The 25,356-nt window shown below is 41.5% G+C and overlaps 1 protein-coding gene across 1 annotated transcript; it reads right to left on the reverse strand.

Moving 5' to 3' along the window:
* Nucleotides 1-1,554: 1,554 nt before the first annotated feature.
* DAPL1 (death associated protein like 1) lies at nucleotides 1,555-25,130 on the reverse strand. Its single transcript, XM_047872335.1, has 4 exons — nucleotides 25,020-25,130; nucleotides 14,595-14,682; nucleotides 11,352-11,412; nucleotides 1,555-2,654 (listed from the first exon to the last, which is right to left on the reverse strand). Exons 1-4 carry the CDS (start codon nucleotides 25,075-25,077, stop codon nucleotides 2,538-2,540), a joined length of 324 nt encoding a protein of 107 aa, XP_047728291.1. The 5' UTR covers nucleotides 25,078-25,130; the 3' UTR covers nucleotides 1,555-2,537.
* Between the last annotated feature and the right edge of the window lie 226 nt (nucleotides 25,131-25,356).

A 25,356-nucleotide genomic window follows, 5' to 3' on the forward strand; every position in this document is an offset into this window, starting at 1 on the left:
CCCTTTTCCTATTACACATTCTCTGAGATAATTTCAATTCCTTTCAGATCTGAAGTTCACATCAAACTTCCCCCTTTCTATAATTCGGTGATTTGAGTGACTGCAATTGTGGGCCTAAATTACTGCTGGGGTCCTTACTGCATAACCTCCCTTTGAGCAGTGTCTCTTCTCTTGCAATACATCTTCCAATCTAGAAGGAGAGACTAGTACCCTTCTTCTCTTCTTCCTTCCTTTGGGTGGTTGGCCTTCCTATCACCTGCAGGAGAGGCAAGTCTAGTGGTCCTGCCATCTTAGCTTCCCATTTCCCGTATCACCCTCCTCTGTTTATTCCTCGCTTCCATCTGACCCCAAATCTTCAGCTTTTCCTTTAATTCCTATTCGAGGCTCATTTCATAGCACTTCTTATAGTTCTCCTGCTACTATAGTTCTAGAAGCTTCCAGAACCGTCATCCTGGTACCACCTTGCTCTCACTACTCTTGAAATAGCTTATTACAAACCTCAGTGCCCATTTTGTCTTCTTCCCAGTGTGTGCCACTGGTAAAGTTAAACTGGGGGTGGGGTGGGGGTCAGGTGTTATTACACCCATTTGACAAGGATCAGAAAGGTTAAGTGGCTTGTTTAAGGTTTAAGAACTAGTAAGGGTCAGAAGTAGAATCCTAGTCTCCTAATCTCCTAGTCTAGTGTTCCAGCTGGTATCTACTATCCTCTTTATACTTTGCTACTGTCCCTCTGGGGATTCATGGCTGACCTTGAACTTCTGTACATTTATAAGAACAAGTGCGCCTCATAACACTTAAATATTCCAGCAAGGAGAATTTCTGACAATGGTCAGAGGACCAGGAACTGAGCTAAGCCAAAGTGAGGTGGTTAGGACTAACTGTCTTATTGATTCATACTGGCATTGGCTGAAGTCTCAATATTGTCTCAGACAATTTTCTTGTTCCTGAAAAAGAGCCAAACAATGCTGGGGGTGGGGGGGGCGGTGCGGTGGAGGGGGCGAGATGCATCAGCATGACCACTGGGTTTCAGCCAAGTGCTTTTGGAGTTCCAGGAATCAGAGATAGGCATGGCACCTGGTCACTCCCCAAGGGTTATCAACCTATAATGTGATGGACTCGAGTAATGACCACTTTTTTGGGTCAAGACAAGTGTTGATTGTTGGATAGCATTATTATTTAAAAAAATTTTTTTTAATGTTCATTTATTTTTAAGAGAGACAGAACATAAGTGGGGGAGGAACAGAGAGAGAGGGAGACACAGAGTCTGAGCTGTCAGCACAGAGCCCAACGCAGGGCTCGAATTCATGTACGGTGAGATCATGACCTGAGCCAAAGTCCGATGCCTAACTGACTGAGCCACCCAGGTGCCCCAGATAATATTATTAATTAGAGGTGCAGAATAGAACTGTGACAGATAACCTTTTAAAATAAAAATTTTTTTAACGTTTTTATTTATTTTTGAGACAGAGAGAGACAGAGCATGAACGGGGGAGGGACAGAGAGAGAGGGAGACACAGAATCAGAAGCAGGCTCCAGGCTCTGAGCCATCAGCCCAGAGCCCGATGCGGGGCTCGAACTCATGGACCGCGAGATCGTGACCTGAGCTGAAGTCGGATGCTCAACCGACTGAGCCACCCAGGCGCCCCTGACAGATAACCTTTGTGAAAAAAGAACCTGGTGGTCCCTACTATCACCTGAAGACAGCCTTGGCTATTCACACGTGAGTATATGGAGTGGGGGAGAGAGGGAGAGAGAGGGGGAGAGAGAGAGAGAGCTGTGGAGGGTAGGAGAGCTAGAGCAGGGTTAGCTATGACAATACTTTCTCTCCTACTCCTACCTCCAATTAAAATCAACATCTATACCCCAACCACAATGCCCTGTAGCGTTGTGACCCCCTAGGTTCTACAGATGAACTTTGTGGGCAACCCTGAGCAAATCTCCAATGGAAACTCTAATTCTACCTTCCACCCTTGATTGCTTTGCAGAGGAGAGTATGTTTGTAACAAATCTAAAATTTTCATTTTCCCTCACCAAGCCTTCAAAACAAACTAAGTATTTATGCGGGGAACTGGAAATGACATTTTACCTCAAAGGAAAACTTGAGGATCTTAAGATAAACATATGGAGAAGACTCACTCCTCATGTTTGCATAGAGTTTGGCCTTTATACAGCCTTTGTACTAATTTGTCCTTTAGGAAGAACTCACTGTGGGTGGAACAGCTCAGGGTCAGCATCAAGGAGAGAAAGACTTATCCTGAGAGGTGGAGTGGAATAGTCAAGTATTCTGGATTCTCCACTCATTCAACAGAATTACATGTGTAAACTTCAGTGGGCTCCTGACCTGCATCAAAAGGAGGCCCAGGAAGGCACTGGATTTATAACTTTGGATGCTTTATTATCTAAAGTAAAAAGAGAAGATACAAAAGCTGTTTTATTTACCAAGCAAGTGCACTAGACCTATGGAAAGTTTTGGTCCTTTTGCTAAGCTGTCGGATGTTTGAGGCAGTTGGCCAGACGGCTGTGTTTTACGTCCCAGCTTAACATTTCCGAGGCTGCTGAATAATGTGGATCCTTTTCAGTGGAGTGACCTTCTCCAGAGCAGGTCTGGGTTTTTGATGTGCCATATGCACTGCTGCTGGAAATTTATGGCTGAGCTAGAGGTGAGAAAGAAAGAAAAAATAAGCGTATTGGACCTTTTTTGGTCATGAAGTATGAGTAGCAGAGAACAATACGGTTTGGTCAGGGGAACCTCACAGTTTTTGGTTACTTCTTTAGTATCTCTTTTCCTAAACCACCTCCAGCTCTGGGCTCATATGTGTATATGTTCACCTGGGTTTTCTCTCATTAGCTGGCTCCTGATTTTGAAAATTATAAATAATAGTATATACAAGATAACATATAGAAGATACATGTGCATTTATATGTATGTTTTGAAGTGACATCTGTACAGGTAGAAAGGGTTGATCACATCTCATTGTTCCTACAAGATTAGCAAGGATTCTGGCACTAGTATGTATATATGGATCACTATTTTCCAAGGAGGCTATGGGGACACTGGGGAAGGTCCTGTAGGGGAGGAACACCTCCATTGTCAAAAGAGCAGAAATAAGGAGCCTCTGAAAGAAGTTAGGAAGAGTTAGGGTCAGTTAGTACGTTGAAGCATGTGAAATGGCTGTATTTGTAGGTAAAAATGGTCCAGTATTGGCTATTTCACATGGTCCAATCTCTACAGCCTGGTAAATGGAAAGCTGAAGAGTGATTACCAGCTTCAGGTAACAAAAGTTCTCATTAGTCATCCCACGGAAGACATCTATGAGGAAAAGGGCTTACGTGGCTTTCAGGGGACACAGACACTTTTGACAATAAGAGGAATTTCACATGGAACCAAGAGATCTTAGGGAATTTACACTAAGGACAGCTTAAGATGGAAAAGATGCCCAATGCGGTGAGCAATTCAGACATAGTTTTCTCAGGAAGAGAATTTTGACCCAGTGACCTTTTGGGTCCATTCCAGTTCTTGGTGTCTAAGCTGATGGATAAAATAGAAAAATACCTAATAAGGACACTTGCCTTAGCCAGCAAGGAAGGGATGCCTCAGCTCATGAGGAATTTAACTTATCACTGTAGAATTTAGATGCCCTTGCCCTGACACTCAAGTTAAATAAAGGGGGAGATAAACTGCACATGACCCCAGGCATCACATTGTTTATAGTTTGTTTGGGCTCTTCTAAGCCAGGGAAAACATATGTGCCTTATATCTCCTCTCAAATATCCCTGAGCTCTGGGCACACAGAGTTCCCCTTCTTGTGAAACTTGACTCCAGAAAGTCCTTTCTTCTTGGTCTTAAAAAATTAAACAGGCTGGAAAAGTATACACTGATGTGTTAACAATGGTTATCTTTGAGGAATTATAGGGCAATTCCCAGTCATTTGCTTTACTTTGCCTATCAGTATTTTTCTAAAATTTTCCTTTTACAATGAGCAGACAGAAGTAATATAATAATTAAACCCAAGGATGGTCTCTGCTGGCATTCCAGCAGGAAGGAAGACACATAATTGAGATATTGGTCATAAATGTTGCTTTAGAATCCAAAAAAAGAGCCAGTGACTTTTTTTTTTTTTTGTCAGATCAATTATCATTGGGCCACACGACAGGCATTTTATAGTGTGGTCAGGGCAGAGTGTTTTGTTTTGTTTTTCTTTCAACATTAGAACCAAAAGGAAACTTAAGAGGCCACCAACGTTAGTAGTTTTCTTCCAGATAACTACTGGAAGTACTGGGTGTGTTTAGTGTTGACTAAAACAGATCAACCACATTCAAGAGATTACAGGTAGGACAACAATTTGGCAAGGTACTTAAACATAAGGTGAAGGGGTGAGAAAGGAAACAAGTTAATTCTTACCTAACAGAAATGTGGGCAAGTAACCAAGGTGAGACAGGGCAAGATGGCAAGTCGAGACTGAGGAGATGAAGCCCCAGAGTTGACTGTTGCTCTGCAGGCATGAGAGTGACCCCTGTGGGGGTGGGACAGGAGGGGACTGGCGGCACTAACTTGTTACCTGATCATCTTCAGGCTTATCTCCATACTTTAGAGGTTGCATTTTTTTTTCTCATCACTTAAAAAATTGTGGTAAACTACGCAGAACAAAATTTACTATTTCAGCCTTTTTTTTTCCTTAATTTTTTTTAACGTTATTTATTTTTGAGACAGAGAGAGACAGAGCATGAACAGGGGAGGGTCAGAGAGGGGGAGACACAGAATCCAAAACAGGCTCCAGGCTCTGAGCCGTCAGCACAGAGCCCGACGCGGGGCTCGAACTCACGGACCGCGAGATCATGACCTGAGCCGAAGTCGGCCACTTAACCGACTGAGCCACCCAGGCACCCCTATTTCAGCCATTTTTAAGTGTACACTTCAGTGGCATCAGATACATTTGCATGGTTGTGCAACCATCCCTACCATTCATCTTCAGAACTTCTTCATCACATCAAACTGAAGCTCTGTATCCTTTAGACAATAACTCCTCACTCCCTCCTCCCCACTGCCAGCCTCCAGCAACCACCATTCTACCTTCCGTCTCTATGAATTCTGACTACTTCAGGTGTCGCAGAGAAGTGGACTCAGGCAGTATATTTGCCCTTTTGTGTCTGGCTTATTTCATTTAGCATAATGTCTTCAAGGGTTACTCCTGTTGTGATATGTGTCAGAATCCCTTTCCTTTTTAAGACTGAATAATAGCCCACTGACTGTGTATGTACCACAATTTGTTTATCTTTTCATTTGGATAGGCCCATAGGATAATAGACATTTGGGTTGCTTCCACCTTTTAACTATCATGAATAACTCTGCTATAAACACTGGTGTTTATATATCTATTCAAATCCCTGCTTTTAATTATTTGGGGTACATCCCACAAGTGGAATTGCTGGATCATGTGATAATTCTATGTTTAATTTTTTTGAGGAACTGCCATATTGTTTTTTTATGGTGGCTGTAACATTTAACGTTTCCACCAGTAATGCACAAGGGTTAGGGGTTACATTTTAACTAAGGCATTTAACGGAGATAGATCCTAAAAGTTCCGCTCAATTGCTTTTTAGGAGGGGCTTGTTGCAGATCAGAATGAATGGGAGACTGTCCCTGGGGCCTGTTGGCCATCTGGGAACTGATCTGGGAAAGTTCAGGGGGAAAAAATTGACAGGATTGAGAAGGAAGTGGAAATGATTCTGGCAAAGACCATAGGCTTAGGGAAGTTGCCCATAATTATTAAATTACAGATGTACAGGTTTGGGGGAGTAGCAAGACTGTATAGCAACTCTTGAATATACAACAAGAGAATCAAGTTCTCTCCTACGCCCCACTCCCTCAATCAGGAACAGGAACACCTTAATGTAGAAGGACTTGGGGGTTGTCAGTGGAGAGTCTATAAAGAGTCTTCCATCAGAACTGATCAGACTGTAAGTAAAATGGTCAAGTTCCAAACGCCCTAATTTTTTTCCTGTAAATTTTGTATCAAGGATACAATAGGAAGATTTTATTTTCAAACTGGAACTAGAAATAAGTAGGAATATCTTTCCAGAGTACAACCTACAACCAGCTGTCTTTCAGGCTGGCATCTGAACTTTGGGGAAGCTTTGGAATTTTCATCTTAGTTTTTTAAAAAAGATAGGGTTTCTAAAGAGAAAGGTGTTTCTTGCCAGATTTATTAGGATAAGAGAATCCAGGGTAGCCCCAGAAGAGAAAGAATTTAAGGCCAGTATATGTAAAAGGATTCTGCCTTGCTGTGACTCCATCATAGAAGGGACAACACACTGAACTTGAAAAGCAGATCAATAGAAACTACCCCATTGAGAATTTACCTTCATCTTGGGTAGTTGTGACCTCAGAACCTATAGTTTTAGTTTCAGAGAAAACACAAAAGAAGTATGATAAAAATCTTCATGACTGGAGCTAGGAGAGAAATTCTAGATGCAAGAAAATCAGCGGCACGTTTTGTTTTAGAGTCTGAAGTTAGGTAGTGTTAGCAGACTGGAGCTCTTCCATTCATCTTTCCAGGGTGTTAACTTCCAACTTGAATGTTGGCACTTTGATTTCCACACCCCGTTAAGCAAAATGCTTAAAACAAAACATTCAGCTCCAGTCAATGAAATTCAAGGATACTCCTACAGCGATGTTAATCTACAGAACAGGAGAAACCTTTTTAGATTTGCAGATGCCTTTGATAGTTTCCACTCCCCCAGGATCCCATTTCACATACATCTCACTAACTTTGGCAATGGTGACACATCTGGCAACTTGAAAAGTGGCTCCAACTTTAACTAGGTTTCAACATTCCATCCCCCTCCACACCATAACCCAACCTTGTTACTCATGCTTTAACTGGATACTTTCATGTCCAGAGAAGCTTCACAACTATTGCCAAATTTAACTTCCATAACTGTCTAAAGAATTATATTTGGCAGTATCATTCTCTCTCGTTCCTTGCCTTAAAAAAAAAAAAAAAAAAAGATTAAATGAGCAACCATAAATCTCAGAGGAGCTACATGACTTCTAAAAGTTCAAACAGCCTTTAAGGAGTTGATGGAACTTGGTCTGAGACCGGTTCTCCCAGATTTTTAGTTTAGAGAGCTTTTGGGGTTACAAAACCCCTTTTCACGAATCAAAACCACACTCAGATACCACCTCATGCCAGTCAGAGTGGCTAAAATGAACAAATCAGGAGACTATAGATGCTGGTGAGGATGTGGAGAAACGGGAACCCTCTTGCACTGTTGGTGGGAATGCAAACTGGTGCAGCTACTCTGGAAAAGTGTGGAGGTTCCTCAAAAAACTAAAAATCGACCTACCCTATGACCCAGCAGTAGCACTGCTAGGAATTTACCCAAGGGATACAGGAGTGCTGATGCATAGGGGCACTTGTACCCCAATGTTTATAGCAGCACTCTCAACAATAGCCAAATTATGGAAAGAGCCTCAATGTCCATCAACTGATGAATGGATAAAGAAGCTGTGGTTTATATACACAATGGAGTACTACGTGGCAATGCGAAAGAATGAAATATGGCCTTTTGTAGAAACATGGATGGAACTGGAGAGTGTGATGCTAAGTGAAATAAGCCATACAGAGAAAGACAGATACCATATGTTTTCACTCCTATGTGGATCCTGAAAAACTTGACAGAAACCCATGGGGGAGGGGAAGGAAAAAAAAAAGAGGTTATAGTGGGAGAGAGCCAAAGCATAAGAGACTCTTGAAAACTGAGAACTGAGGGTTGATGGGGGAGGGGGGGGTGGGAGGGAGGGAAGTGTAGGTGATTGGCATTGAGGAGGGCATCTTTTGGGATGATCACTGGGTGTTGTATGGAAACCAATTTGACAATAAATTTCATATATTAAAAAAAATAAAAAAAAAACAAAAAAACAAAACAAAAAAAAGCAAAACCCCTTTTCTGCAGGAATATCATGTTGTATGACCTGTCACCAGGCAATATGAATTCTCTCATCATGTAGGGCTGGAAGAGGCAGGAAGGGCTGACTGGAGAGGTAGGGAGGGAAGGAAAAAAGTAGTGGGAGAGAAGTCTGTGTGCAGGGAGGAGTTGGAAATAGTGGAAGAGGAAAATTTTAGGCTGCTTGCCACTTAGATTCATACAATTCCAAGCTTTGGGGGATTGTTTTTCAATCTCCCAAATCTCAAACCCTAGGTTGATTTTAAAGTGGGTCATCCAGAGATAAATAACATATGGATAGAAATTTCTTACCATGTTTCAGTGGTTGATGAGATCCTATGAATAGGACTGCCCTCTTTCTGTCTTAGACTTTTAAATTCTTGCATTGGTATGAGAATTAACATGGGTTCTTGAAACTAGACATACTTCTAGTTGAGTGCATGAATGAATGTTACTAAAATGCAGAAGATATGACCCTCATTTCTGCTAGTGTATTTCTTCTGGCTAATTGTGTATTGTTGGGTCTTCATGACAATACATATTATGAGGGGAATCATAATGCATGTGAAAATCCATCAGCAGATACCTGTACTTACATCACTACATCTTTTATATATCCTAATTTTTATATGAGGCTATAGGGCTTATGCATTTTTCATTAAAAAATTAAGGTATAACTTATCTACAGTAAAATATACCCTTTTAGTGTACAGTTCCATGACTTTCCATAAGTATGTATAGTCTGTGACCAAAATCAAGAGACAGAACCCTCAACCCCCCAAATTCCCTCCTGTCCCTTTGTGGTCAACTGCTCCTCTCATCCCCAGCTCCTGACAACCACTGATCTCAGCAGATCTAGTTTTCTAAAAGGCATTGGTCTTTCCACTCCAAGTTGACCTTTCTTATAAAATCTTATCATGCTTCAGGCTGAACTATGGATTCAGGGAGGATTTTTCTTCGTGGTAAGAAAACACATGGGTCCCTCTAACTACCATATTCAAGATAGTCATACACAGGGATCTTGGGACTTGATTTTGTTGCTGGCCTCTTATCCTTTGCCTGGGATTCTGAGTGATGTCCTGTAGGATACCTTCTTAGGGATAGGAGCTAACACTTATGAGGGCTAATTGCATCTGGCTCTGCTGTACTTTGCATATAACTTCATTTTCTTCTCACAGGATCTCAAGGAAGCGCATACTATGAACCATATTCCCATTTACAGATGGGGAAACTGAGGCACAGAAAAGGGAAGAAATCTCCCAAGGACACATAGCTAGTGAGTGACAGAGGCAGCAGGAGACCCATTTGATGTCTTGTGTCAGACCTGTTCTACCCAGTAACCTGTGCAGTCTTAGCCACAGTCCTATGACAGTAAACATTGAACTAAGTATTAAAGGCGTTTTTTTTTTAAATAGGTATAGTTGCTGTTAAAACAGCACATCAGCTCAATGTTTTCTTATGATTTACGAATACAACTTATTACTCCTGTTGATTTTTCTTTTGTTTTCTTTTTTGTTTACCTTTTATTTATTTATTTTGAGAGAGACAGAAACCTTGCAAGTGGGGGAGGGGCAGAGAGGGAGGGAGAGAGAGAATCCCAAGCAGGCTCTGCCCTGTCAGTGCAGAGCCCGATGTCAGGCTCAAACCCACGAAACCATGAGATCATGACCTGAGCCGAAACCAAGAGTCAGATGCTTAACTGACTGAGCCACCCAGGCGCCCCTTGATTTTTCTTTTAATCTGTGAAATAAGGAAGTCATATTTTTAACGGAAAGGAAAAGAACTCTTGTATGTAATAGACATAAGCATATATGTCTATAAAAAGCAATATAGACTCTGGCACTGTTACCTAATACAGTATAGCATCATCAACCTAGCATAGCATCATCAACCTCTATTGACCACTCTCTTTAAACATTTTATTTGGGGTTAACATATATTCTAGGGGAATGTGTCCATTCCATCCAGTTCCACTTACAAGTGTGGACATGCTCTGGCCCCTCAGGAAGAGGCGGATAGTGGGCAGGTGCAAGAGAATGTGAGACGCAGAAGTAGGCAGGTTGTGTTGCCCTGGCAGGGCACCATCCATCCCTGTCCTTCTTCTAAAGCTAGGAAGGCAAAGAGTTGCTTATGACCTCACCTCGCGTCAATTTGTAGGAGAACCAAGCCCCCCACCTTAGAGGCTTTGTAGCTGTAGCCTATAATCAAGATCGTGCCTTGTCCTGGGGCACCAGGTTGGCTCAGTTGGTACAGCCTGTGACTCTTGATCGTGAGTTTGAGCTGCATGTTGGGCGTAAAGATTACAAAAGAAAAAAAAAAAAAGATCTTGCCATGTACCATCTGCCTTATTACACCCCATGGACTTCATACACACACCTTTTTATTTTGCTGTCATAAAATCAGTGCTACTAACCAGAACAGAGTGCAAACAGATTACTAGGTGCCAGGCACTGTTCTAAGAACTTCATATGTAGAAACTCCTCTGTTTCACACAACAGCCCTGTGAAGTATATACTCTTCCTTGCCTCCATTTTACGAATGACTTCTCTAAGGCACAGGGTAAGTAATTTGGTCAAGGTCAAATCGACCTTGGTAGTGGAGAAGTCACTACCAAATGGGGGCCCTAGAGGCCTAGCTGCTCAGTTTATGCTCCAGTCTTTTCCAGATCCCTGATTTTGACGGCAATAGTCTTCCTTCTATAAATTATGCAATCCTGTCCCTTCAATTAATGTGAAAGCAGCAGAAAGAGTGGTTATTCACAGACTTAAATGCAAGTATCTGCCCTCTGGAAGTAGAATAAGGACCCTCACTTCATTCACCCACAAAATGTAAAAACAAACTAGTAAATCCAAACCAAACCCCTGTCGATCTGGTAAGAGTTTTCTGAGTTTCTGGAGGTACTTAGAAGAAATACAAAACATAGAAACAAAAATGGCAATGGCCAACCACCTTCATAAAAAAAATTATACTGGATAAACCCAGTGCCTAATCTTCCTCCAGCCCTTAGCCATGCAACCCTCCACCACCCACCTTCACTTGAAATCAAATATTTCCTTATGGAGGGGAGAAAGATCAAAAACTTCTGAATTTCTATTACATAAGCTGCTTTTTTACAAAAACATGGCAGGGTAAAACTGTGCCAATTTGGCATCATGATGCTTGCCTCATTTTCTATCTTATCTTTGAAAAGGTTTATTAAATAGACATTAGGAATTTGGGAGAAACAACTTTTCTCACCAAAACCTCTTCGTGTTCCTTGGACCGAGAGCAGATTCTCTCATAGGACATCAGATCTCTGAGCTGGGTAGAGGCTCAGTGGTCAGTGCTCGTTCACCCATGCAGACTGGTGTGTTGGATAAATACTGACTGGGCGCATCCTGTGAGGGGCCTCACCCGTGGCTCACCTTCTCCAGTGTGTCGTTCAGGGTATCCATTGCCTGCAGTTTGGCAATATTTGCAATGGCGCTGTAAAGATGAGACAAAATTTCATATAGGATGGGAAAACTTTCTTACTAAGGAGGCTAAATGATTTATACAAGGGGCTATCTACTTGGCCTTTAAGTCTTTACACTTGCTTGGTAATATCTAGAAGGCAAAAAATTCTGCTTCTGTGTGCCCATGTGCTACAAAAATCTTTGTAGGTCAAATTATTCTTACTAGTGTATTTAATTTTTTTTAATGTTTATTTATTTTTGAGAGCGGGGGCAGAAAGAGAGGGAGACCCAGAATCCGAAGCAGGCTCCAGGCTCTGAGCTGTCAGCACAGAGCCTGACACGGGGCTCGAACTAACGGACTATGAGATCATGGCCTGAGCTGACGTCGGCTGCTTAACTGACTGAACCACCCAGGTGCCCTTTTACTAGTGTATTTTTGTTTTATCTTTCCATTGAAGTATATAGCCTGGTGAATATTCACAACTAGTTAAACCAGCTGCCCCTGAGGATAACTGTTTCCCTGACTTGTAGCCCTGTAGATTAGTTCTGAGTGTTTCTGTACTTTATACAATGAATCACACAGCAAATACTCCTTTGTGTCCAGCTTCTTTTTCTCAGGCCAATTTATTTTGTAGGAGAGCATCAGTTAGGGCTCAGCCTGCAGTACAATTTCTTGATGGAAACTGTACTTGGCATTTTTTTTTTTCTGGATGTTTTGTGTTGGTTAGAAGTTATTAGGAAATGGACATAGATCGATGATGCTCAGAAATTTATTTTCTATGATACATTTTGCAAAAGCCATTCTCCAAGACGTAAGGAGGGATGTCTGTCCATGAAAATGAGGCCCTCGTATCTCATGCATACACTCACAAAGCGATGACAACAGCAGAGGTGAATTTAGGGTGGAGCTAATGAAGCTTCAGCTTCAGGCCTCCCCCTGAACAGGCTCCTTCTCCCTCAGGAGGGTTCCTAGCCATTCATAGCTATAATGTTTTACTATTTTTCTTTAAAATGGCTCCCAAATCCTACACATATCAGGCCTCACATACCTATATCTGTTGCTGGTGAATAGGGCAAGAGAGAGTGAGCTACCTCTTGCTGTTTATGTTTTGAAGTGGTCCCATTCTCATCTTTTAATGACTCTTAGGCAACAATTGAGTTTTTTAAGAGGGTTCCAATCTCCACTTTATTACTCTCTAGTCAACTCTTCCCACATCATTCAGCTGACGACACAATTAAGTCCCCATTTTCTGAAGTGTAGGGAAATAAATGACTTGTCCACTGGCTGCCAACTGGATGATATATCTAAGCAAACACTTTGATTTGATTTTATTTTTTCTGAGAGAGATAGAGACAGTGTGAGCAGGGGAAGGGCAGAGGGAAAGGGAGAGGGAGAATCTCAAGTAGGTCCCATGCCCAGTGCGGAGCCTGACACTGGGCTCGATCTCATGACAGTAAGATCACAACCTGAGCTGAAATCCGAATTGGTTGCTCAACCACCTGAGCCACCCAGGTGACCCTAAGCCATGACCTTTTAGTTGTTCCTGAGCCCCTGGCCCAGGCATGTTAACCAGGTCACAATAAACAGGGCTTATGCCTGAATCAGGTTTTAGTTACAGAATAAAGCCAGCTTTCAATTTCAAGTGATTTCTCTATTCTAAGAACTGTCCTAGATGTTGGGTCCAGAGATGAATAAAATGTGACCCCCACTGTTGAGGATTTATAGCATTGGCTTTCATTATGTGATAGTTATTTTCTGATAGCAGAAGAAACAAAACATACTGGTAATGGGGCAAATGAGCCTTTCATTTTTTTTTTTTTCAACGTTTTTTATTTATTTTTGGGACAGAGCGAGACAGAGCATGAACGGGGGAGGGTCAGAGAGAGAGGGAGACACAGAATCGGAAACAGGCTCCAGGCTCCGAGCCATCAGCCCAGAGCCTGACTCGGGGCTCGAACTCCCGGACCGCGAGATCGTGACCTGGCTGAAGTCGGACGCTTAACCGACTGCGCCACCCAGGCGCCCCAGCCTTTCATTTTAAAGTGGCACAAATCCTCAAAAAAATTCTTTCCCAGAAATTGGGAAGAAAACTTCAAAAGTGATTTAAAGATGGGCACCGGGGAGGCTCAGTAGGTCAAACATTCAACTCTTGATTTTGGCTCAGGTCACGATCTCACGGTTGTGATACTGAGCCCCAAGTCAGGCTCTGCGCTGGGTGTGGGGCCTGCCTGAGAGTCTCTCTCTTCCTCTGCCCCTCCCCCACTCATTCTCTCTTAAAAAAATAAAGTGAATTAAAGATAATTTTACATGAAGCAGCCACAGAAATTACACAGTCTATTTCCCTCTGCATTCTCTTTCTGGGACTACTACCATTATAATTCTTTAGGATACATCTTGAATGCCCTCCAATTGATTTCTTTTTGAATCACTTATTGAGTCATCTATGGAAACCATCTTGAAATTGTCCCTGAAGTGCCCTCATTACCTACTTGGAGGAGCCAGTTTTACAGGTCTCTTTCTTTTGGAACACATTTTCTTTAACCACAGTACACAGTGGTTAGGCCATTTGCGAGCCTGACCAGCCCACAGCTCTCTGCTTAGCTCTGGGAATTGTGCCTTCTGTCAAGGTTACAGGGGAATGAGCAGGGAGAAACTAACCTCAGTATCTATATACCTTCTGGCCATGCCAAATATAGTGGCCATTATTTTCTAAATAATTGAGTGATGGATTTAAAACAAAACCAAAAAAAAAAAAAAAAAAGAAAAAAAAGAAAAAAGAAACCCACCCCATTTATTTTTAATTCAGAAGATTTGCTACAGCAGAAAGCATATTATGAAACTAGGGCCAGCCTAGGGACACTATTTTAAAGGCTAATGTGAAAATAGGCTAAAGGAACATGAGTCAGGTTTAGATGAAGTCAGGATTGTGCTTTTTAAGTATAAGGACAAGGCAGCTGGGCTGGCTGCAGAGAGAAGGAGGAGGGTGAGGGGGTCCAGAATCTTCTAGAAGGTAGTCACCTTTTACCTGAATGTGCCTTTCATCTTTATCCCCCAACACCACCCCTCCTGGGCTGGCTGCCTTTAACCCTGTTCAGCAAAGGTCTAGGAAGAGTTGGTTTGTCCTAAAATGCAGGGAGGCCTGTGACTTCTGGAAGCAGAGTCACTCAAAACTCCTTGAAGTGATGAAAGAGAAGAAATCAGGCAATCCCTACCTTGTTTTCTCTAATCCCGTTTTTTTGGTGTGTCTGTCCAAGACGCCAATTTCTTGTTTTTTGGAAATTCGCATTCCTCCGGCTTTTACTATACAAAATAAGCATCAACACAGAGTCATGGTTAGAATAGAAAGAGTAGTCTTGCTTTGTTATTCAAGGTATGAATTTAGACTTGAAAAAAAATTTTAGAACTTAGTTTCTGAAGATCTAAGCTTTTATCTAAAATAACACAATAAGGGGCGCCTGGGTGGCGCAGTCGGTTAAGCGTCCGACTTCAGCCAGGTCACGATCTCGCGGTCCGTGAGTTCGAGCCCCGCGTCGGGCTCTGGGCTGATGGCTCAGAGCTTGGAGCCTGTTTCCGATTCTGTGTCTCCCTCTCTCTCTGCCCCTCCCCCGTTCATGCTCTGTCTCTCTCTGTCCCAAAAATAAATAAACGTTGAAAAAAAAATTTAAAATAACACAATAAAACGTTACCCTGAATTGAAGAAAAAATATTGTGTCATGCAAACAAGGTGGGGAAGGGGAGAAGGGCTGAGGTCTGCTTTTTGATGTGCAGAGAGCAGGAACTGAGGCTAAAAAAAACAAGAGAGGTTTACACTTTTGGTTTGGGGAGGAGAATAACAACATACTCCCTTAGGTGTTTCACTGAAAAACATTTTTTCTTGTTATCAAACCAATTACATTCTTTATGATAGCAACAGACAATTACAATGTGACCCTCTTGTTTTCCCACAAGATTAAAGTTTGTGCAAGGCTTGCATTTTTTTTTTTTCCCAACTAGAGCGTTCAAAAGCCAGATTCTGAGAGATGAGCCAAAAGTCAGGGCATGCAGTGGTAACAGGCATTTAATTCAAGAGAAATGCCTCTGATCCCACTGGATACCCACTTTCCATCCAGGACCCCAAACCTCTGATGTTGGCCAAACTCAGAGGTTCTAATGAGTAATTAAACTACATTAATAATCCTGCCATTCAGGAGATCAATTAGTGTTAATTAGGCTACAGATGACCTAACAGCAATTCAAGTGTTTAACAATGTCAGATGAAATCAACTTTTGAAAAGGAACAACCCATTTCAGATTGCAAGTCAAAGCAAATACTTCTTTCTGTTCCCAGGAAATGTGCACATCTCAAATCTGACAAACTCAAATGAGAAAAAGCTAAATGGACATTGATTTGTTTGAACTTGTTAATTCTCTTTATGGAAACGCCAAATCGGCAATTTCTAAAACTAGTTCCAATAAAGTGAAAAATAAGGGAAACCCATTCTATTTCTCAATGCACTTGTGAATTTGACTTTACCCTTGTTCTTTAAAAATTATTATATATTTTGCTGATTTTGTAAAACACGCATAAGGCACACAATTCAAAAAGCACGAAGAGGTCTGCAGTCTCCCTCCTACCATTATTTCCAGCTCCCAGTTCATCTCCCTAGGTACTGCTAATGTTACATGTTTCCAATGTGTTTATCCAGATATTCTACATATCACGATTTTTAATGTTTTTAATTTTTAATTATTTTCTTTTAATGTTTACTTATTTTGTGTGTGTGAGAGAGAGAGAGGGAGAGAGAGCAGGGAAGGGGCAGAGAGAGAGAGAGAGAGAGAGAGAAAATCCCAAAAGGCCCCATGCTGCCAGCACAGAGCCTGACCTAGGGCTGGACCTACAAACCTTGAGATCACAACCTGAGCTGAATCTGAGAGTCAGACACTCAACCAGCTGAGCCACCTAGGTGCCCCATTGTATTACTAATTAAAAAAAAAATTTTAATTAAAAGTTTTTTTAATGTTTATTTATTTTTGAAGGAGAGAGAGACACAGAGTGTGAGCCAGGGAGGGGCAGAGAGAGACAGAGACAAAGAATCAGAAGCAGGCTCCAGGCTCCGAGCTGTCATCACAGAGCCGGATGCAAGGCTCGAAGCACAAGATCATGACCCGAGATGAAGTCGGACACTTAACCGACTGAGCCACTCAGGCACCCCATCATATTACTTTTTTTTTTTTAAATATGAAATTTATTTGTCAAATTGGTTTCCATACAACACCCAGTGCTCATCAATACCCATCACCCACCCTCCCCTCCCTCCCACCCCCTATCAACCCTCAGTTTGTTCTCAGTTTTTAAGAGTCTCTTATGTTTTGGCTCCCTCCTTGTCTAACCTTTTTTTTTTTTTCTCCTTCCCCTCCCCCATGATCTTCTGTTAAGTTTCTCAGGATCCACATAAGAATGAAAACATATGGTATCTGTCTTTCTCTGTATGGCTTATTTCACTTAGCATCACACTCTCTAGTTCCAACCACGTTGCTACAAAAGGCCATATGTCATTCTTTCTCATTGCCACGTAGTATTCCATTGTGTACATAAACCACAATTTCTTTATCCATTCATCATATTACTATTTTTTAAATGGCAGCATAAGATACACATTGTTCTGCATCTTGTTAGTTTATATTTTTCATTCAATGATAAATTTTGGAGAAAATTCCCTATCTATGTAGATGTGTTGTTCTTTTTAACATCTACTTTAAAATTTCATTATATGAACATTCTGTGTTTACTTAACCAACTCCCAAATGTTGGACATTTTGGATGTTTCTAATTCATTGATGTCACAAATCATGCTGCAACAAATATTGCTTTATATGCATAATTTTGCGCAAGTGCAAGTATACCCGTGGGATAAATTCCTACAAGTGATCTTGTTCTATGTGCATTTGGAATTTTGTTACATCTTGCCAAATTGCCCTTCCAGAGGTTGTACCTGTTTACAATCTCAGGAGCTCTGATGACAATGCTCCTTTCCCCTACCTCCGGCAACAATGGGAGCTGGAAATGTTTGGTTTTGTCAACGAAGAAGTCAGAGAAAAAGATATCTTATTTTAATTTGCATTTCTTCTATTTTATTAAAGGTTGAGCTTGCTTCTGCGTGTTACAAGCCATTTGTATTTCCTTTTCATGAACTGCTCAAATTTTTGTCCATTTTTTTCTATTTGACTTCTACTCTGTTCTATTAATCTCTTTACTGCAGTTCCAACTCTAGTTTAATGATGGTAGCAATATATATTTATTTATTAAAGAATAGTTGACACACAGTGATGGTAGCATTACATTTTAATGTCTGATAGAGTTAATACTTTTTTGCTGTTTCCTCTGCAGAATTTTACTAGCTATTCTGATTTAGTTTTCCATATGAACTTTATTAAAAAAATTTTTTTAACGTTTATTCATTTTTGAGAGAGACAGAGCAGAGTGGCGACGGGCAGAGAGAGAAGGAGACACAGGATCCAAAGCAGGCTCCAAGCTCTGAGCTATCAGCACAGAGCCCAATGTAGGGCCCAAACCCACGTACTGTGAGATCATGACCTGAGCCAAGTTCGGATGCTCAACCGACTGAGCCACCCAGGTGCCCCTCCATATGAACCTTAAAATCAGTTTGTCAATTCTTTCCTTAACAGTCCTGCTGGTATTTTTTTTTTTAATGGTCTCACTTTAAATTTATAGATTTTTTTAAAGGGAAAGTTCGTATCTTTATATTCCTAGTGGCTCTCTATTTAGGAACATGGTATGCTTTTCCATTGTTTATATATTCTTTTGGGTCGCTCAGGAACTGGTTCACATAAGGGGCGCCTGGGTGGCTCAGTCGGTTGAGCATCCGACTTTGGCTCAGGTCATGATCTCACAGTCTGTGGGTTTGAGCCCTGCATCGGGCTCTGTGCTGACAGCTCAGAGCCTGGAGCCTGCTTCTGTTTCTGTGTCTCCCTCTCTCTCTGACCCTCCCCTGCTCATGCTGTCTCTCTGTCGCAAAAACAAATAAAAACATTAAAAAAAAAAAAGGAACTGGTTCGCATAAATTTCACACATTTATTAAGTTTAACTCCTAAGCATTTTATCTTTCTTGTTGCTGTTGCTATTGTAAATGGGGTTGATTCTTCAATGATAACTCTGACAGATTGTTGTTCTTATATCATTGATTTTATACCTAGATCTTATTGAATTCTTATTATTTATAATAGGTTTTTTTTTTTGGTGTATTCCCTTAGGTTTTTCGGGTAAAAAAATTATATAACTTGCAAAGAATTATAATATTAATTCCTGTCAAACAATGTTAGTCATGGTAGTTGACATCTTTGTTATCCTAATTTTTAAGAGATTGCTTTTCATGTTTTTCCACTTAGGTAGACACACACACACACACACATACACACAGATATATATGTATATATATTTATATATTTTTTCATATTAAGGAAATACTCTATTTCATTGGGCTTAAAAATTACAAATATCTTTTTAGCATTCATGGATATGACCCATGGTTTTTGTCCTTAATGTGGTTAATTATATTAACAGATATTAATATAAGATATATTAATGGATACCTTACTATCAAACCATTCTTGCATTCATGGAATAAACTCCACTTGGTCATTTTGAATCACCAAGTTGTTTTTTCATTGATTATAAAAGCCTCTTGTTAGAATTTTGTAATATTAGATGCAGTCTAGAAAAAAATGCTATTTTTACACATGATCTGCTTTAAATTCACACACACACACACACACACACACAAACATTACGTGAGAAAAAGGCATAGAGAGTAATCAGCAACAGAAATCAAATGATGTGAAAATATCTTCTGAACAGCCAGGGAATGTAAATGTGAAATAAATGAAGGGATGGCTTTTCTGGGAAGACTAAGGAGGCGTGCACCTCTGTGTGAGGGGTGATGGCATACACAGCACTGTTGTCTCTCCTACTGAGAGGAGTCAAACAGGAGGTCTAGAGTTTGGGCCTTCAGTACCTCTCCCATTGTATATTCTATTCTCCTTGTGACAAGTGAGGTATCTTTTAAAAAAAAATTTTTTTTTAACATTCATTTATTTTTGAGAGACAGACAGAGCATGAGCAGGAGAGGGGCAGAGAGAGAGGGAGACACAGAATCCAAAGCAGGTTCCAGGCTCCGAGCTGTCAGCACAGAGCCCGATGTGGGGCTCGAACCTATGAGCTGTGAGATCATGACCTGAGCCGAAGTTGGACACTTAACTGACTGAGCCACCCAGGTGCCCCAGTGACAAGTGCTTTTGAAATATGGAGGGCTGTAATTATTTTCTTATTAATATTCTTTGTGTTTTCCCTGATGCTATTGTTTCTACATATTTTTTTTCCACCAGGCTATTATCACCAACTATAGAAGCCAACTTGTTAACAGTTAAAATAAGCAATAGTTAAGAATGAGAAGCCATTTGGAATTTTGAGTTCTGTGCCACTCATCTGCAAGGAGCTGGACAATCTAGGGAAGTCTAGACCAGAGGGGGAACTGGGGAGTCTGGAAAGATCACTTCTGAAGAAGATAGACTCAAGGGAACTTAGGTGCCATCTTCAAAGATCTGAGGGACTATCATGTGGAAGAGGAATGGCTTCTTGGTAAGGAAATTTTATGTAGGATCAGATAGCTCTAGAACCTTGAGCTCTGGAACCTTGAGCAAGATACTTAAACCTCTCTAAGACTCAGTTTCTACATCCTTCAATAATGCCATTTGTTCAGGTTGCTCTAGAGAATAGAGATGATACAAGCACCTGGTTCATGGTGGGCACTTGACAATTGTTATTACTCATATTTATTTCATGTTGTTCCAGAGGAGAGAATGAAGACCAAAGGATGAACATTCCTGAAAGGCAGAGCCTGGCTACTAGCCTGGCTAGTTTGTGTCATTCAAGTGAAGTAGGTTGCCTAGGACAAGAGTAAGTCCCTTGGCTCTCAATGTGTTAAAGAAAAAAAGTCCACTTGCCATGAACATCTTAGGAGGATTTTGGAGAATTTGCTGGAAGTTGAACTAGATGATCTTTATTATAAAGTCTTAACTCCAAAATAAATAAATTACTTTCCTCCCTTTGAAAGAATATAAGGCACTTAAGAGAATGTCAAAAGAAATTTAAGAATGCATTCTTAAGAATGTCCTTAAGAACAATAAAACAAAGATATTTGAAGGGAAATTAAAAATCCTCCCAGAAGATTCTTACTTTCATCCAGGAATCTTTGAATTCTCTCTGTGATGGCTGTATGCTCTCAGTCATTTAGGAAGCATAAGTAAACCACAGACACCTTGGATTTCCAGAGCACAGTTCTTGTACCAAAGTTGTTCTGGTAGGCAGGTAATTTACTTGGTCAGCCATGTACAGTAGAAAGACATGGAAGTTAATATCCCCATACTGTAGATGGATACACTAAGATATCGATTAAGGCTCTCACTACTTGGGGTGATTGAATCAGATGGAACCAGTTTGTGGGAGGGTCATCCTCAAAGTTCTGCTGGGAATACTGATCACACTGGTCTCCCAGCCTGTTGATAAACCATTGCAAATAAGTATTTACAATCCAACACAATTAGGTACTTGCCCATTTTCAATATACCAGATAGGTCTGCTCATGAGAATGCTTCAAAGTTCCACTGTATCTAAATTAGTTTACTTAAAGATGTAATAATTTACACAATTCCATGTTTGAGACTATATTGCCTTTTGAATTTCTGTAGAAGGACCAACTGCAATTGGGAAAGGTAAATATGAACTGATTAAACATTTTAACAGGTTTTTCAGTACAAATATATAAGACTTTAGGTCCTTTCAATAAGCAAAATGAACTAGAGATTTAAAAAATGTAAAAGAGGGGCGCCTGGGTGGCGCAGTCGGTTAAGCGTCCGACTTCAGCCAGGTCACGATCTCGCGGTCCATGAGTTCGAGCCCCGCGTCAGGCTCTGGGCTGATGGCTCAGAGCCTGGAGCCTGTTTCCGATTCTGTCTCTCTCTCTCTGCCCCTCCCCCGTTCATGCTCTGTCTCTCTCTGTCCCAAAAATAAATAAACGTTGAAAAAAAAATGTAGAGAAAGATGCCCTTTTGGATAGTTTCATCAGAAAAATCTAAATTTATGTGGGGAAAATGAACCTTTGCTCTCCTATCTCTGAGTAGTATTAATACTATATAATAACTTTTCAGTTAAGATTTTCCAGACAACAGGTTTTGGTAGAGGGTAGTCAAGGTAAAGAAAGATACATCCTCCAGCAAAATAAACTTTTTTCCTTCACTAATCAGTGGAAAATGAATGGGGGAAAGCTGAATAACACAAAGGTTTGTGCATACTCTGCCTGTGACTTAGCACTTATATTTGAAGATTTTAACTAAAGGTTAGATGTTCGCAAAACATTCACTTTGCATTTACAGTCAATGTTTCAGGCCATGTTTTTCAAGATTTTTTAAATGTTTATTCATTTTTCAGAGACAGAGCATGAGGGCAGAGAGGCAGAGAGAGAGGGAGACACAGAATCCAAAGCAGGCTCCAGTCTCTGAGCTGTCAGCACAGAGCCTGACACAGGGCTTGAACTCACGGACCACAAGACCATGACCTGAGCTGAAGTCAGACGCTTCATCGACTGAGCCACCCAAGGGCCCCATGTTTCAGCCCATTTTAAGATGCCAATCAAGACCCAAAAGGAGAGTCAGGAGAAGGTGGTGAAGTAATGAGAGAGGGCTTTAGAGCAGGAGAGCTTTGCCATGGGGCCCACTTTCTTTTCAAAGCTCAGCCCCACTCCCCATTAGCTGTGGCTTTGGACCAGTCCCTCAACCTTGCTGACTTTCAGTCTGCTCCTCTGTGAAACAAGGATGAGGGTGCATCATTGGTCTGCAGGGCTGTTGGCATGTCTAGGAGACCAGCTGGTCCTATGGTCTTCCCAACCCCTGGCCCCGTAATATGTGGGGTAGCAGGTATCACACAGCGTCTCCTTGAGCCTCACAGACTAACCCCCATACGGTGACTTGAGCAGACTGGAGTTGAGAATTAAGCCTTTGGTATTTGTTTTATTTTAAATGATACCCGTCCTTATGTAGCCATGGCGTCCCCCTCATTTTCTGCATGAGAGTCACACTTGAGCATGTCCCCAAACCTCCTTCTCTCTTTAATGAGCCAGAAAACTGATTCTCTCTGGGGGTTCCATGGTGACCCCTCTGATGGCTCCGATTCATTTGACTTAAACCAAATTACAAAGTGAAAGAGATGCAGAAAAACGCAGGAATTTTTGCTCTTTCGAGTTACTTGGCTTCCTCATCTTACTTTCCACTCACACATTTTTGGCTCTTCGTGTAATGGGGTTCTTCTAAAACTGAGAGCAAGGCAAATCAGAAGAGCAGAGAAGTCAAAGCTACGCTGACGAGCGGCTAGGCCACGTCATGTTTAATGTAGACTTGTTTCACAGCACCAATATATAACCAGGGCTGACAGAGATGCAAAATATTGTATTCATATACGTGAAAGAAAAGCAGCTAAGACTGCACATGTAGGCAGGAAAGAGTTACAGCTGGCTAACTTTGCAGACGTTTCATTTTTTTTTTTTTTTAAATACTATCTCAACTTTTTAAAAAAGTTTATCTATTTTGAGAGTGAGCGAGCGAGAGAGTGTGAGGGTGTATGCAGGGGAGGGGCAAAGAGAGAGAGGGAGAGAGAGAAGCCCAAGCAGGCCCCATGCTCAGAGCAGAGCCAGATGTGAGGCTTGATTCCACATCATGGATCACGACCTGAGCCGAAATCAAGAGTCAGGCGCTTAACTGACTGAGCCACCCAGGCACCCCTATTAGCCCCTGCTTTAAAGATGAGGAAACTGAGGTCAGAAATGTGGAACGGAGTTTAAGCCTAGGGACTGCCTGATTCCAAAGGCCATGTCATCCCCTCCCCACCAAATCACATCTGATTCCTGCTCTCAGGGATCTCTATATTGTTTATAAAAGTCAGGTGCTGTTTTAGTGGAGTCTTGGCAATGAATTATTTTTGTGCCATGAATACAATTTTGCGCCATAGCAAACTGATTCAGGCTTCAAATATGTAGCAAGACGAGCTGAAGGATGAGGTTTCTTTGTTCCCTCGCTCTCAGCGGGGAGGCCAAAGTCTGCCTTCATCTCCATTCTAATTATCCCAAACCTCTTATCTGTAGTGTCACAGTTCATAATAATTAATTGTCATGCCAGAGGCATTGTGACATGCTTGATGGAGTCATGGTGTGCTATGTACACAGAGTAATTAGCAATCATTAGTGGAGGGACAGAAAGTTCCTGGTGGTTTCATTCAAACTTTCATTTGGTTAAGTTTATCTCTGTGTTCTTTGTGCATAAATGTAATTTAGCAAATCAGGTTTTAGCTTATCCGTTTTATGAAGGATTGGGGTGGAAGTGGCGGGAAGAGAATGTGTTCTTTTTTCTTTTGTCTTTCTGTAATGAGCTTCTCCTCTAATAATGTGCATGTATAGTTCCTGACCATTAGTTAGCATCATTAACTTTAAATACAGATAATGTTAAATACTGCTAAATCCAATTACAAATATAAAATGTCAGGAGTCTGCTACAGGAAACCAGGGCACCGTGTCCAAAACTTGAAGCTCAGATTTAGTAGTAAAATTCGGACTCTTTTCAGGTGGGCCACCCACCAGAAAGCCATTGAATTCTGTGTCAGTTTTTGAAGCTTTCTGAAGGTTACACCTGCCAGCATCCTCTGCAGCAAAGATGGCTGAAATAACCTTGGCTTAGAGGTGCCAAAGAATTACACCAACAAATAAATAAATTTTGTAAATGGAGAAAAGCAAGAACAAAGTGGTCAAGATTTTGAGATCTTTCTTAAGGAAAAAAGAAGGAAGGCATTTGAAAGAACATAAAGCTGGCTAAAAATAGTCCTGCATACCTCAGCCAATCTATATGAACATATGGTTAAGTACAATAAAACTAATTTCCATATTTCAGAGAGCATAAGTTAAAAAAAAAGAGTGAGAGAAAACTGTGGCTACTTTGCAAAACACGTTGATTGCTACCTTTTCTAGTCAGCCCCCTCCAGAGCTTGGGTCCTTATTAAAAAGTGCTCCTTAGCTTGATAACAAGGTAAACTACATTATTGATAGCACTGCCCAATCCCAAAGCCTGAAGAGAAAGAGAGAAAAATAAAGTTGCCGTCCTCTTTGTGGAAACTGGTTTGCCTGGGTACAAAGTCAGATGATGTACAGGCATCTTGGGGTGACTGAGTCTTAGGGTTGGAGCTTCTTGGGAGGAAGGTTGCCATGGCAGTCAATCACCTTCCTGTGGATGTGTCACTGCTAATCTCCAGCCAGAAAGGGAAGGTCCCTTTTCACGAGCACTGAGTCCCTTATACCTTCCTAGATCATTAGCTTTTAATTCAGCGGGGGCTTAACAAACCCCCAGGTGGTTTGTACACAAGCCCAGAAGGTTGAAAAAGACATAGGGGGAAAGCAGGTTGCATGAAGTTAAAGCAACAGGGGGATGTTAAGAACCTCCACTCTGTTGGGGTGCCTCCGCCGAAGGTTGGTGGAAGGAGGAGCAGCGACAGCAGTGAGGCCAGTGAGGTCATCTGCAGGATGGAGGGCAGGTGGGTAGCCTACCTGCAGGAGGATGCCCCCCTTTCAGCGGGGAGAGCAGGACTTGCACTTCATTTGTCATAGCGTGTGCCAGTGTCAATGCCAGTCCGGTGCTCTGGAGGCTGAGCGCCAGCTGCTGCCCCACTGCACCCTGGCTTTATGTGGGCTGGGGGCGGGGCCCCTTCAGGGCATTGCCGAGCAGCAACAGGGCTTGTCACCTCGCTTTCTGGGAACCTTCATCTCCTTGGCAAGTTTTCTCTTACAAGAAAGCTTTCTTCTTGTTCCCTTTATCTCAGAAGGCAAGGTAGACAGCTAAAGGAACTCCTATTTTCTTTTGCCAGAGGCAGGGGAGAGGATGAAG

The sequence above is a fragment of the Prionailurus viverrinus genome, chromosome C1 (genome assembly GCF_022837055.1).
Source record: "Prionailurus viverrinus isolate Anna chromosome C1, UM_Priviv_1.0, whole genome shotgun sequence".
Lineage (NCBI taxonomy): Eukaryota > Metazoa > Chordata > Mammalia > Carnivora > Felidae > Prionailurus > Prionailurus viverrinus.

Excerpts from the sequence above, each read along its gene's own strand:
- DAPL1 (XM_047872335.1), bottom strand. The coding sequence starts at position 25,077 with ATGACAAATGAAGTGCAAGTCCTGCTCTCCCCGCTGAAAGGGGGGCAT. Across the intron at positions 14,683-25,019 it reads AGGGGGGCATCCTCCTGCAG|TAAAAGCCGGAGGAATGCGA; the intron begins GTAGGCTACCCA and ends TATTTTGTATAG. Across the intron at positions 11,413-14,594 it reads ACGGGATTAGAGAAAACAAG|CGCCATTGCAAATATTGCCA; the intron begins GTAGGGATTGCC and ends TCATCTTTACAG.